Source organism: Miniopterus natalensis, chromosome 2 (assembly GCF_054644295.1).
Source record: "Miniopterus natalensis isolate mMinNat1 chromosome 2, mMinNat1.hap1, whole genome shotgun sequence".
Taxonomy (NCBI): domain Eukaryota; kingdom Metazoa; phylum Chordata; class Mammalia; order Chiroptera; family Miniopteridae; genus Miniopterus; species Miniopterus natalensis.
Window position 1 is genome coordinate 28,872,353 of NC_142082.1, and position 14,309 is coordinate 28,886,661.

The window sequence follows — 14,309 nt, forward strand, 5'->3', positions numbered from 1 at the left end:
TTTCATAATAATTTTTAAAAATAAGTTTTCTGACCTTTTTTCCCAAGGGGGAATAGATAATATTACAAAAGCACTATGTGCATACTTGTGTTTCCTGCCTTCCACCTTTCCACATGCATAATGAAGGGAAGCAGAGGTGGCCACCCCACAATACACCTTTGGGGATATTGTTTTTAAGATGGTTATAAGGAAACAAAAGACTCAGGAAAAACCTTTCATATCCCCCACAACTACCCAAAGAAATTTAGATAGGGGACCTGCTCCAGGAAGGAAGAGAGCCTCACAGATAACTACGTTTTAATATAAATTAGTGTGTGATAGGCGGAGAGGAACCCAACAAAACCCATTTGCCCCAAATTCTCCCCGCATCTCATGGTTAAAGGTGGCCCAGCAACCATTCATTTACCAAACATTCACTTTCCATCTCCCTGTAAACTGCCTTCCTGCCCTCTGAAGTCCCACACCACAGCCACCCTTTTCCTTAGCTTTAGCATGGCATAGAAACCTCAACTGTCCAAAAGTTCTTTGTGTCTCTATCCTTATGGCACGCCCCCCCCCCACCTGAATGTGCATTCCTGTAGTAAACTTTGGATATTTTCTACTGTTACTCTGTCTCTGTTCATCTGATTAGTCCAGCTAGAAGAACTCAGAAGGTGGGAGGAAAAATATCTTTTGGCCTCCACAATGACATTTATGAAATAGTCCTCTCTCTCTTTTTTCTCTCTCTCTCCCTCCCTTCCTCCCTTCCTCCCTTTCAGTTTTCTCTGTGGGCTAGAGCACCCCCTGCAGTGGTCCTGGTGCCCTGCCCCACCCCTCGGACAGCCTGGTATTGACAGATGTCCACAGACAGGACAAGCTATGTGCAATAACAACATAGGTCCTAGAGGATCCATGGAGAAGCTGTATTTCTTGAATTAGAATTCTGAAATTGTACATCTATTTTTTAAAAATACCATTGATAAGATTCATAGCTGACTATTATTCTTAGACTGACTTAGAAGTTAATGCGCAATTATAGTTGTTAATAGGTCCCATGGGAAAGAAGGCACTGTTCACTTTCAAAGCAGGACATTTCCTCAAAATGTCAGAAGACTTCTCTTAATATCATCAGGATGGTCTCATTTCTAGCATACAGAGAAGGAAATGGCTCAAGGGGCTGGGAATTAGTAGCATTTATAAGGTATTTGTTAGTGCTCTTAAAACAACAAAACACATTGTTTTGTTTCATTTTACATTGAACCACTCAGGAACATAAAATGAATTTTCTCAACTTTGCACAGTGGGAGCCAACAAATAATTCAATTCAATAAAATATCACTCTTGACATTGTCCATTTTTAGTGTGAGAATTTGAAACATGTTCTAAAATACTATTTTTCTCTTCCAAGACATGGCATTCTTAAACATCTTTTTTTAAATGTTCTTTTAAAATTTCAAATTTGATTCCATATGTAAGTGTCCATTACTTGGTTTTTCAGCTCTGAGTATAAAAGCCCGAGGAGTGCTCTGGAGCTGGCGCACATGTTAATCAGTGTTTCCCTGGATCCGTGGTTCAGAGTGAGACACCAACAGTCAACATTTCCTCCTGTGCTAGTTTGCGCCTCTGACTGTGTACAGAGTTGTCTTAGTCCAGGGGGTGAGAAACAGGCTTAGTTGAAGATCTCAGACTAGATTTCCAAATATAGGACTAAGAATATCCAAGCTTGCACTTGTTTTATGGAACAATAACTTTAGCAATCACTATACATTTACTAAATCTTAAGTAATATTTTAGAATTACTGAATGACATCCTTTATAAAAACATATGAGTTAGGAACTGGGTGTGTAAAAAGAATTCTGAGAGCGAGGGTAGATGGAAGACATACATACTTTTTTCATGATTCAAGAAAATTCATTTATATTCCATGTACTAATTCCGAAGGGTGTGAGAGTGTGCGTGTGTGTGTGCGTGTGTGGGGGGGGGGGGAGAGGGAGGGAGAGAGGGAGAGAGGGAGAGAGAGAGAGAAATGCCTTCCTGGTTTTACATTCCTACACTTAATCACCAGATGTCAAATTCCTTATATTGACAGTAGTGATTATCCTCTGTCTAAATAAAAGAAGAAATTCCAAATTAAGTAAAACTAGCATTAGTAAGAAAAGTTCGACAAAAAAATATTATCTTAGTACAATACAGACTCTGAGGCAAGTTCTTCAGACTAACTTCAAGAAAATCAATCAATCAGTGATTGGTTTTCATCAGGGAAATGAAAGTAATCAATGTTACATATGCAAAATCAACAGAAGTTTCTGGAATGTTTTTGTAATTGAGGACTGTTTAGTTCCTACTAGGCACCCTAATCACATTTCCTTTATAATTATTCACACTGGGAGGCCACCAACTTCCAATTTGTTGCAAACTATGCTCCTCGAGTATTGAAAATGGAATTTAAATATATCATTCCCCCCAAACAGAAATCTTATTTACTGCCTATCACGTGACATATGAACAAATATTCTTTTACTGTATGTAATAATTTAGTATCAATAGATATACTTATCAGTTGTTTGATTAAATAATAATTCTCTCACACATTTTTAATGAAACTTTCATTAGAGGTACCTAATGGCATTTTAATAAACAAACAGCACTTTTTATATGCTAATACTCTCTGGTAACTTTTTTATTTTGATATAATTTCAGGTTTACTCAGAGTTTCTAGAGTAGTGCAAAGAACTCCTGTATACCTGTTATGGGCTGAATTGCATCACCCAGAAAGAAACATTAAAGTCCTAACTCCTAGTAACTATGAATGTGACCTTATTTGGAAACAGGATCATTGTAGGTATAATTAGCTAAGTTAAGATGATGCCATGCTAAAGTAAACAATATGGCTGGTGTCCTGTGTTCTAAAATATTATATTTTCTCTTCCAAGACATGATATTCTTAAATGTCTTTTCTTTAAATATTCTTTGTACATTTCAATATTTTTAGCAGCTTTCAAAATATTCTTTGTATTTTTATTTATTTATTGTTTACACTATAACAGCTGTCCCTATCCCCCCCTTCACCCACCTCTACCCAGCCCTCACTTCCCTTTCCCTCTGGCCATCACCACACTTCTGTGTGTGTCTATGGGTTATGCATATATGATCTTCAGCTTCATTCCATTGATAATAGCATCCATTATATAATTTTTCAGAAAGAAAGGGGAGATGGGCATGTGAAGATGGATGCAGATTGGAGTGATGTTGCCACAAGCCAAGAAATGCCTGGGGCCATCAGGAGCTGGGGGAGACAAATTTCGGAGGGAGTGTGGCCCTGCCGACACCTTGATTTTGGACTTCTGACCTCCAGAACTGTGAGACAACAAATTTCTGTTGTTTTAAGCCATTCAGTTTGTAGTGCTTATTATGACAACCCTGAAAAACTAATATTCTTAATACTCTACCTTTTATACAAATTCACCAATTATTTATACTTTTGCCTCTCTCCCCCTCCCCGCTGCTTTCTTTTATTTCTCCTGAATCACTGAAAAGTAAGTCACAGATACCCTGTCCCTTTACCCCTAAATATTTGAGTACACATTTAATAAGAACAAGGATATTCTCTGGCACAAAAGTTATGAAAATCAGAAAAATTTAACGCTGATAAGTGCTGTTAATCTAAATCACAGCCCATATTCAAAGGGCATTAACATTTCCAGTGATATCCTTGATAGTATTTTCCCCCAATTCAGGATGCATTCCAAGGTCACCCAGTGCATTTAGTTGTCCTTTCTCTTTAGTTTCCTACCATTTGGAACAGTTCTTTTGTCTTCCTTTTTTTTTTTTTTTTTTTAAGATCTTTTCTGATGTGTCCTTACAATAAGATTTTTGGCAGGAAAACCACAGAGGATGGCATGTTCTCCCATTGTATCATATCGAAAGACACATGATGTCCCTTGGTCCATAACTTTCATCACCTGGTAAAAGTGAACTTTTTGTTTTGTAATGTAACTTTGCAGCTAAGAATCCATGAGTTCATGCTGATATCAATAAACAACTAAATACCTGAATAAAGGGGAGAAAAAAAGCTTTTCCTTACAATACAAGAGCAGCTAATAAATGTGGGAAAATGATAAAGTTAGAATTGACCATTCATTATAGTAATAAGTGATTCAGATGAGTCATCAAGGGATACTAAAATATGAGATTTTAATCATTGTAAATGTTTATGGTAATAAACAATTTTAAACCTACTGTATTACAACAATTTAAATTGTTATAACATTTGAAATTATATTGGGACACTTTTTCACAGCTCCATCTGTAAACATCCTGAAATCAATAATGGTTACTCTGGAGTATGTAAGGATTTATGTGTAGCATTGCTGTGGAGCTAAATGACAAACCATGTCAAGTAAGCAAAATATGTAAGAAAGAAAAGGTAATCACAGAATTCCAAGTGGCTAGGGTGTGAACAGCATTTACAGGCATACTAAAGAAATCTCTACTGACATGACAAAAGTTTGTCATGACGATGGGGGAAGACAGGCACACGGGCAGAGTGTATGTATCTAATGGGGCAGGGAGTGTGCATTATACATTATAATTATACAATGTTTATTAACTCAGAATTTTCTGTCACTTTATTTTACTGATTATTTGAACATCTCAAATATATATATATATTATTTTACATTCCGCATTATCTAGTTTTAAAAATATTTTTTAATTTGTGCCATGTTCCAACACCAGTGCTCAATAACTTAAATTATTTTCTAGTTTTTTAAAAATTAATTCCACGGCAACTTCTACTTCCTGGATTTTAAGAAGCTTTATGGTTATTCAAGCATAAATCACACTGAAAAGCGATCCACTCAAAGCATGTCAGGTTTTATTCTCTGAAAACCTTGACACCATATTTACCTTAACATGTTCAGATATATATTTTTAGCATGTAGTATCACTGCATCTGTGCCCTAAATAAATGCTTTTAAAATATTTTCAGAATCTACTCCATCACCTGCTGAGAGAGGAACAATAGACCTTTCTTTGCTATTTTGCAGAATGTGATTTCATAGGGAATGGCATCTGAATAACCTCGCTCAGTTCTTACTTCTTTTCTGATATGACTTTGGGTTAAAGATTTTCATATCTTGGCAGCATGCCAGATCTGAATTTTCACATTTAATTTTTCAGTGTGCCCACAACTGCTAAGTTACTCTGTTCTGTTAGCAGTTCTAAAGCCGTGACAAGTCTGCACGTTTTAACAGTTCATTGCATTTGAACCCCAAAAAACAATTTTTTTATTCTGGCATTAATTATTTTGAAAGAAAAATGATTTAATTGAGTAAAATTGTATGACATTTTTATTGGGGAAAATGATTCCCTGTGTTCCTGACTAATCATCTCACACTTTTTCTCCCTCCTATTGAAAATTTTGGGCCGATATGATTTGATACATATCCCAGAGCCATTCAATAAACTTCACTATTATACATAACTTCAAGAAATGAATAATGATAAATGAATGATAAAGTGTCACTTTAATTTGTTTTATTTTCAAAGGGGTGGCAAGCATTTTCACCCCTTGTAATCAGAAGGTTTAGGAGTAAGTATTAGCAAATGGATAGCCATTTACTAAGAGATGCTTAGTAACATCTTTATCAGTGTTTCACTTCAGTAACAATGGAATAAGCTGGAAATTGCAGTGAATACTTTCTCCATCCTTGGTCTTTTTTGTGTTTGAACATCTGATGTTAGCAATTTTATTGCCTGTTGGATGAACTGTGTCATGGACTATGTCTAATGGGCTCTGTGGAACTAGATCATTTTTATGGGTTTTGCAGCCAACTGCTGCAACCCAACAATTTTGTCACAACTGAAAGAGGAAATAGTTTGTGTTAGATGACTTAAATTGGTAGGTCCAGATTAAACCATTCTAAACTTTCACTCATTAGTTACTGTGACTATTCCTGGATGAAATATTACTATAAAAAATTACGTTGTTTAGTTATAAATAACCCTTTATATCATTTTGATTTGTTAAATATTAGGAGATAGGGTACCCTGCCATATTTTAAGAGATTATAGTCCTCCCTAGAAAATGAGCTATAAATCCAAGTGGTTCAGAGTAAATTTGATTTTCTGATAAGATCTATGGCAGAAGGACTGAGCTAAGAGCCTCATTATCAGCTTTTTAGGTACATGACCAAACACAATATTTACTCTCCTTCTCAGCAGTTGATCTGGACTTCAACGTCACTGAGAAAATTGAAGTCAACAGGCTTACTGTCTTCAACTTCCTACTAGCAAACTATTAATTTTCTTTCTATTTATTCAATCTTTGTTTTATTCTTAAAGAGGTGTTTATCTCCTTTATAAGCCAAATTCTCCCACATCCTCTCTTAGATTCTACTAATTGCCAGCTCTCTAACTATTTCTCATTCATTTGTTCCTCTCTTATGTTCATAGTATTTCTATTAAACTTTTTTAATATAAACTTAATTGCTTTACTTACTAATACAAGAAGCAGGACAATATCAGGGTTATCACATGCACAGGCAGTGTGCATTGGCGTCCAGAAGTCTTCATCCTGGTGGTTGACATTGACCCCCTTGTCAATCAGGATCTCTGCAATGAAGGCATTATCATACCGAGCACACTAAAGTAAAAAAAAAAAACAAAAAAGAAAAAGAAAATTTAATATTTTAACAAGCTATGATAAGGTTTATTCCAAATTTCCATGGGTAGAAACTTCAAAGCCAATTTTGGAAGTTTAGAGGTAGATCTAACAAGGGAAAGAATGTATTCATGTTTCCCAACTAATCTACAAGAAAAGGGCATATGTAAGACCTAAGGGGAAATGGAGTCCATGAGCAGTGCGAAGAAAAATAAGCAAGGGGAAGGTATTATAGAGAGAGAAATAGTTCACTATTTGGGTCCTTTTCATTTATAGATAGTATTATTAGAAAATCTTGGACCATTTATCACAATTATCTTTCTAAAATACAGATTTAATAACATGATCCTTCTCCTTTAAAGCATGTATAATTTCTCACTGCCAAAACAATAAAGTTTTACCACTTTATTTTATCCAAGACAGACAAGACTCTTCAGTCTCCATCTTCTTCTGTCAACATTCTCATATACAGCCTTTGAACTAGTTACATAAGACACCTAGGCATTACACAACATGCTATCTTGGAAAAACTAACTGTTGTGATTAAAGAAACTTCTAACATGTTTTAATGATTGCATAATATTGTATTTTATAGATATCCCATAATATACTAAGTCAAAGCCTCAGGAACTTATTTTCTTCTTAGTTTTTATTTACCACTTACAGTTAAAACTCATAATATTATATGTATAAGTCAGAGCTGGATTCAGGGGTATATGATCCATGGAGTTGCGCTTAGATGCACCCTGCCATTGGTTTAATGCCCTGCTGTCACCATCTTGAATATTCAATAAGTTTTGTAGAGTCCCACATAGTCATTTTGTACCTGGCCATGAAAATTATTCATTCCTCATATAAGAATTTTTAATATTTGCATCATATGACATACTAATGTCAAATGCACATTAGTAAAAATAGATTAAAAACAGACCTATTAATAGGTCAAATACCTATCAGTAAAATTTCTGGGTTGTAAGATATACACTTTTTATAGAATTTGGATGCACAATTTGGATTCCCTTCTCAAAATGTGTACAAAGTAATGCCACCACCAGGAGTACTGTGATGCCACCGTACCCACCTAGTCACTGAGTAATAAAAGTAAAGACAGTTCACTGGAGGACTTCTACTTCTGAGTAACAGAAACTATATTTACCTTCCTAGCTCAATCTACTGAACAAAAACAGACAAACGAAGGAGATCTGGGGAATAAACAAGGCAGCCCTGCTGTTGCTGTTGCTCCAACTTGCTGCCCTGAGGGATTGCCAAGCTACAGGACCAAGAGGAGAATCCTGGTTGACGAGGATCGGTCATGAGGAAACTTAACTAAAGGTCCAGAGAGACCATGATGGCCAGAGGGCACAGGGCAGAGGAGCGAGGAGGGAAGAGTTGCACAGAGAGAGAAAGTCAAAAATTTGCAGAGGCCCCCCTCAAGTACTCGGTGGAATCATGATCAGTACACACATTCTAGGAAACTACTCAAGGTCATGGAAAGAACCCCCTGAAAAGAGAGAGGACTCAGAGCTCATAAATTGCCAGGAATAGTGCTTGTTTCCACCATTAACTGTAAAACTCACAATTTATGGCGCATTGAGTAGAGACCAGATGTGTCTTGCATCCAGGGTGGGAAAATATTATCCCTAAACTAAATGCGGGTATGTTCCCGCCTAAAAAATATTAAATTCAAGGTCTGAAAGGATCAAACTGTTTCCAAATAGTTTAACTGCCCCCAAAACAAAGTTTAAGATTAACAGAAATACAAAGATATTCAGTACCCAACAAGGCAGAATTGACTGTCTAGCATCCAAAAAAAATTACCATATATATATATCTCTCTCTATACATATAGATATAATATATGTATGTGTATGTGTGTGTGTGTGTGTGTGTGTATATATATATAAAATAGCAGAAACATAGGAAACACGATGAGAAGAAAAAGTGATCAATGGAAACCAACTCAGAAGTCATATGTCTGTTAGAATTAGCAAATCTGAGTGTTAAAACTATTATTACAATTATATTCCGTATGTTTAAAAAGCTAGGGGAACTATTGAACATGGAAGATGTCAAAAAGGCTCAAATTTTACTTTCAGAGATGAGAAATACAATGGTTGAAATGAAAAATATACTACTGGATGGGATTAATAACTGACTAGATATTGCAGAAGACAAGATTAATGAACTTGAACACAGTAATATCAATTATACATCATGAAACACAGAGAGGAAAATGACTTTAAATAAATGAACAGATAGATCATCAGTGAGCTGCGGGAAAACTTCTAACAAACTGACATAGGACAGATTGATAGCATGCAAATGGGATTAAGTAGATATATTTATGTTTTATTATTATTTAATTATCTTAAAATTTTGTAATTAGAAGACAACCCAATTTAAAAAATTAGGCAAAAGATTTGAACTGATACTTCACAAAAAAAATAATAAGCTGTAGGAACTGTGGTTCCTACAATCATAATATATAGTCATTGAAGAACATTCCCATCTTTCTCCATTACCTGATAGTCTCAAGAAGATACACTAAGTACATGCAAAATTAGAGTGTACGTTTCACATGGGGAAGATATGAGCACGCATGATTACTAGGATGCATGAAAGCACCTGGAGCAATGTCAACATATGAAGTTTGAGAGATTAGCTTCAGTTTGGAACTGGGATCTTTGGCTATCAGATGTTTCACGTCTTATGTAACAAGAGCAAAGGGTCACTACTATCAGGCCCTGATGGTAGGAATTGAAACCCCATCCACAGTAGCTGCACATTTGGGGACAATGATTGATAAGGTTAGAACCAGAGTAAGAAAACTCAATAGATTGTTTTGGAATCTGGGGGCAAGATCCAATTTCAGGAAATTCATATGGAAGTAATTTCTATTTGGCTCTCATTGGCTTTTTGATAGCTCACTGCATAATCAATAAAGATGTGACACCTCCTCCTCCTGTGCCTGTCAAGGTACCCTCACCCTGCACCTCAGGAATTCACATTTACAATTCAAAGATACCCACAGTGTGGCTTTTCAGTGTATTTTACCCCCAAAAAAGTTAATTGGATACAGTGTTGAAAGTGGTATCAACCCCTCGCAAATAATGTCATTTTTAGATTCACATTTCAGAGAATTATGAATAATAATTTGACAGCAATAAATACCCTTTAATCACACTTGTCTGAAAAGATTATGATGGTTGAACATTCCTATTACAATATTCTTACAATATTATTGTTAGATAGTAAACTGAATTCTTCCTAAAAATAATTTCCTTTAAGCTAGTAAATCTTCATCTCAATTCAGGTTGGTCTTTACCTCTTTGACCAATTTCTAGTGGCCCTTTATATACCAAATAAATGGCTGGACAGCTGCTCTGTCACCCTCAACAGAACTCTGACACCGCCATCTCTCTCTACCTGCAGCCTGGACCTGTATGTCCCAGCCTCTCTTGTCACTATCTGCTACCTCTCAAAGTGCCAAGCAGGAGCAGGTACAGGATGTGTGGGACTCAGTACAAAATGAAAACGTGGGGTCCCTTCTTCAAAAATTATTATATATTTAAAATAGTTGCAGCAGAACATGAAGCCAAGTATAAGCTCTCCTAAGCACAAAGCCCTTTGTGACTACAGGGACCACCCGCCCAGGAAGCCAGGACTGAATTGACAGGCTTCTTAATCAGCCTGCCTCCCAAGTTCCCTCAAATCCACACGTTACCCTTTCTCTCTCAACACCATCATCTCTTTGCTTCCGTTTTGCTCTGCCTCTCTGCTTCCTGTTGCACTGTCCTGCATGGGTGTTACCCATTCCACATCCCCCGAGAAATTCCCCAGGAAAAGCCCCTGTGGAGGTCATGTTTTCCTAGGCTTTACCCTTGCAGCTTTTGCTCTTCCATTTCTGGGAAAGCAAAGGAGGGTGGAGCTAGGTGGTCACTGCCCAGATGCTCTGGTGGGGTAAGCAAGGCAAACTGTGGGCCACTTCCACATAGTGGCTATTTTTGTTAACATCTAGACTGTTTTTATAATGATATTTTTCAGACATTTTCTCTAGAGTCCCAGTCTTCTGCCTTTTTTCAAAACATAATATTGACTCCTCGATTTTAAAGCTGTTAAGCTGTTGAACTGCCTTTACTGTAGTAAACTGCTAATTATCTCTGCTTCTTACAGCTCCAGAGAAACAGAGTGAAGCCCAAGATCAGCCCTGTCAAGAGCACCAGATTTTCTTGTACGAGTAGGAAAGTGATTAAAACATTTAGAAGTTAAGCTTCTAGTAAAAACAGCCCTATATTTGTATTAATTTTTTATTATATAAACACACATGCTTATTATTTAAAATGTTCAAGCATTTATAAAAGGGAAGAGTAAAAACGAAAGATCTTGTCTCCTTTCCTCAACCTGACTCACTGTTAAAAATTTCCTGTCTAGTCTTTAAGATTTTCTCTGCTGATAAAGACGACTCTATCATCCATCTATCTATCTATCTATCTATCTATCTATCTATCTATCTATCTATCTATCTATCTATCTATCATCTAGCTATCTATCATCTAGCTATCTATCATCTAGCTATCTAGCTATCTATCTATCATCTATCTATCTATCTATCTATCTATCTATCTATCTATCTATCTATCTATCATCTATCATCTATCTATCTTTCTACCTACCTACCTACCTATCTATCCATCCACCCCTCTCTCTCTCTCTGTATATATATATGTGTGTGTGTATATATTTATCCCCTTTTTCCCCCTCATCTGTCGACCTCATTGTACTATATGTACTAATCCCTAACATGCATTTGATATTTACAATGTCTTAGACTTATTTGCATATCTGTCATAGCTCAGTACTTTTAAACATTTTTTATTATAGTTGGCATACAATATCGATTAGTTTCCATTGTACAGCACAGTGATTCGACATTTAAATACCTCACAATGTGATCACCACAATAAGCCTAGTAACCATCTGCCACTGTGTAAAGTTATGATATTGTCATATTCCCCATGCTGGACACTGGATCTCCATGACTCATTATTTTATAACTGAAGTGTGCCCCACTTTCCACCCATAGCCCAACCACCCCCTCTCACAACTATTAGTTTAGTCTCCGTATCTACAGTGTCTGTTTCTGTTTTGTTGTTTGTTTATTTGGGTGTTTTTTTTTAAATATATAAGAGTTCCAAATATAAGAGAAATTATACGGCATTTGTCTTTCCCTCACTTATTTCCCCTAGCCTAATACCCTCTAGGTCCATCCCTGTTGTCGCAAATGGCAAAATTCATTCTTTCTTAGAGCTGAGTAATATTCCACTGTATATACACCACACTCTCTATCCATTCATCTGTTGATAGACACCTGCTTTGCTTCCATATCTTGGCTATTGTAAATAATGTTGCAATGAACATAGGGTTGCAAATATCTTTTCAAATTAATGTTTTTACTTTCTTCAGAGAAATACCCCAAAGTGGAATTGCTGAGTAGTACGGCAGTTTTAATTTTAATTTTTGGAGGAATCTCCACATTGGTTTTCCTAGTGGCTGCATCAATTTACAACCTAACCAAGGGTGCATCGGGGCTCCCTTTCCCCCACACCCTAGCCAACACTCGCTATTTGTGGAATCCTGGACGATAGTTATTCTGAGAAGTGTGAGGCTGTGTCTCGTGGTTTCAGTTTGCATTTCCCTGATGATTACTGACGGGGAGCATCTTCTCACGTCTACTGTCCATCCACATGTCTTCTTTGGAGAAGCGTCTATTCAGATCCTCTGCACATTTTTTAATCAGATTGCTTTTTTGATATTGAGTCCTACGAGTTGCTTGTATGTTTCTGATATTGTCTTTATCAGATATATCGTATGTGAACAGCTCCTTTCACTCAGTAGGCTGCCCTTTCAGTTTTTGATGGTTCCCTTTACTGTGAAGAAACCGTTTAAACGGATGTAATCCCAGTTATTTATGTTTGTGTTTGTTGCTCTTGCCTGTGTAGCTCAATATCTTTAATAGCTGCATGAAACCGCGCTGCTTAAATCACAATCTTTATGTTCAGAATTCCCCCAGTGAAAGAGAGAATATTTCCTATTTCTAATGTATTTCACTTAAGCTTCACTATGACCCTTTGTCAAAGGGCCGAATGAAAAGAATTTGCTTTCACACTACATTCAGGAAGGCTCTGTTACCATCAGGAGCACCTTCTCCATAGCTCATTTATTAAAAGCCGTAACATAAAACCCTGGATAGCATTTTAGCGAAGCTTATATGATTTAGCTTTCGACTCCGTCAATATCGAACTATTTTAAAGAATTAAATGTGAGTTTCCATCTTTATTGCCCTCATGAGACTAAATTCCTGGGTGCTGATACTGCTACTGGTTGACATTATTTCCCTTCTGTCTATTAGAGCACCTGACACCTGCCTTAGGTTCGATACATGAATTATTTAGTGAAGGGTCGGTAAACAGACAAATTTAGAGGGATTTGTTAAAAGTGTAGATATAACTTTAAATTTTATATGCCAAAAAATGTTAAAAGCTGTTTCTCAAATACCCATCTGTATTACGGTGGGAACTGTTCATCTCCAACATAAAAGATTTTGTGCCTCTTCTAAGAGAAACGTCCTACAAAACTCTACCCTTAGAGTCAGGTACTCAATGAATAATAATTGAGTTAAATAAACAAAACTCTGGAAATCACAATTTCCACAGCTTATCCTTGATGCTCCACACAAACATACGCTGCCTTTTTCTCAAAGGCGTTGATCTAAGAATACAAAATTAGAGCTTCGGTGCTGGTAAAGCATGGAGCTCCTAATGTGGAATGCCTAAAAGGCAGGGCAAACTGCAGAGCAACCTACTCACACTCGACATTTCAGATGGCTAAATTGCGTTTTTCAGCATTTAAGTCATTTTGAAACCTTGTAATTGTGTCTCTCTGGCAACCTACAATTTTTCATTTGTTTTTATTTACTCAATAACCCCAGAAAAAGGAGACTCAGCACTGAGAACCATGTTTCTTTGGGCAGCACCAGATTTTTTTACATGTATTTCAGGTTCATCTTCCCCCTTCATCACAGACTCACAGCCTACGTCTAACAGTATAAAAAATGCAATATATTTGCATTGGGTCAAGAATTAATAAAGTCTTTCCCATCTAGTTTATCACTTTAATCTCTTCATTTTTGTTTCTAAAGGAATGTAGGTTAGTTTTGCTTACATTTACATGAGCTGGGCCACAAGCAGAGTATAAGAAAGTTCATTGAAACAATAAAAACAACTTATAGATGTAAAAGGATGGTTGCCTAATACTCTACAATTGATACAACATTCTCTTGCTTATATGCTGAATACTACTCATTTACAAAAGCATCCCTTTAGGGAAGAGACTCTAATTCCATTTGCTAAAGATTATTTACAAGCTGTAATGCAAGTAATTGCTAAATATTAATTTATTATCAAAGACTTTTAATTCGAAACATTTTTCTGATCACCTGTCAGATGTACATCTTGCTACTCAGTTTTTTAAATTTATCTTTATTGTTGAGAGTATTACAGATGTCCCTTTTTCCCCCATTGATCTCTTCTACCCTGCCCCTGCCCCCTGCCCCAGGCCTTCACCACACTATTGTCTGTGTCCATGGGTTATGCATATATGCCTATT

At 36.4% G+C, this 14,309-nt stretch overlaps 1 protein-coding gene across 1 annotated transcript in view; it reads right to left on the minus strand.

Annotated features, from left to right (window-relative positions):
* The window catches only part of MYO16 (myosin XVI), a 385,194-nt gene that overhangs the window by 319,311 nt on the left and 51,574 nt on the right, over positions 1-14,309 (minus strand). The window contains exon 4 of the mRNA XM_087814233.1: positions 6,483-6,626. Coding sequence (XP_087670359.1) covers positions 6,483-6,626 — 144 coding nt within the window. The remainder of the gene's footprint in view (positions 1-6,482; positions 6,627-14,309) is intronic.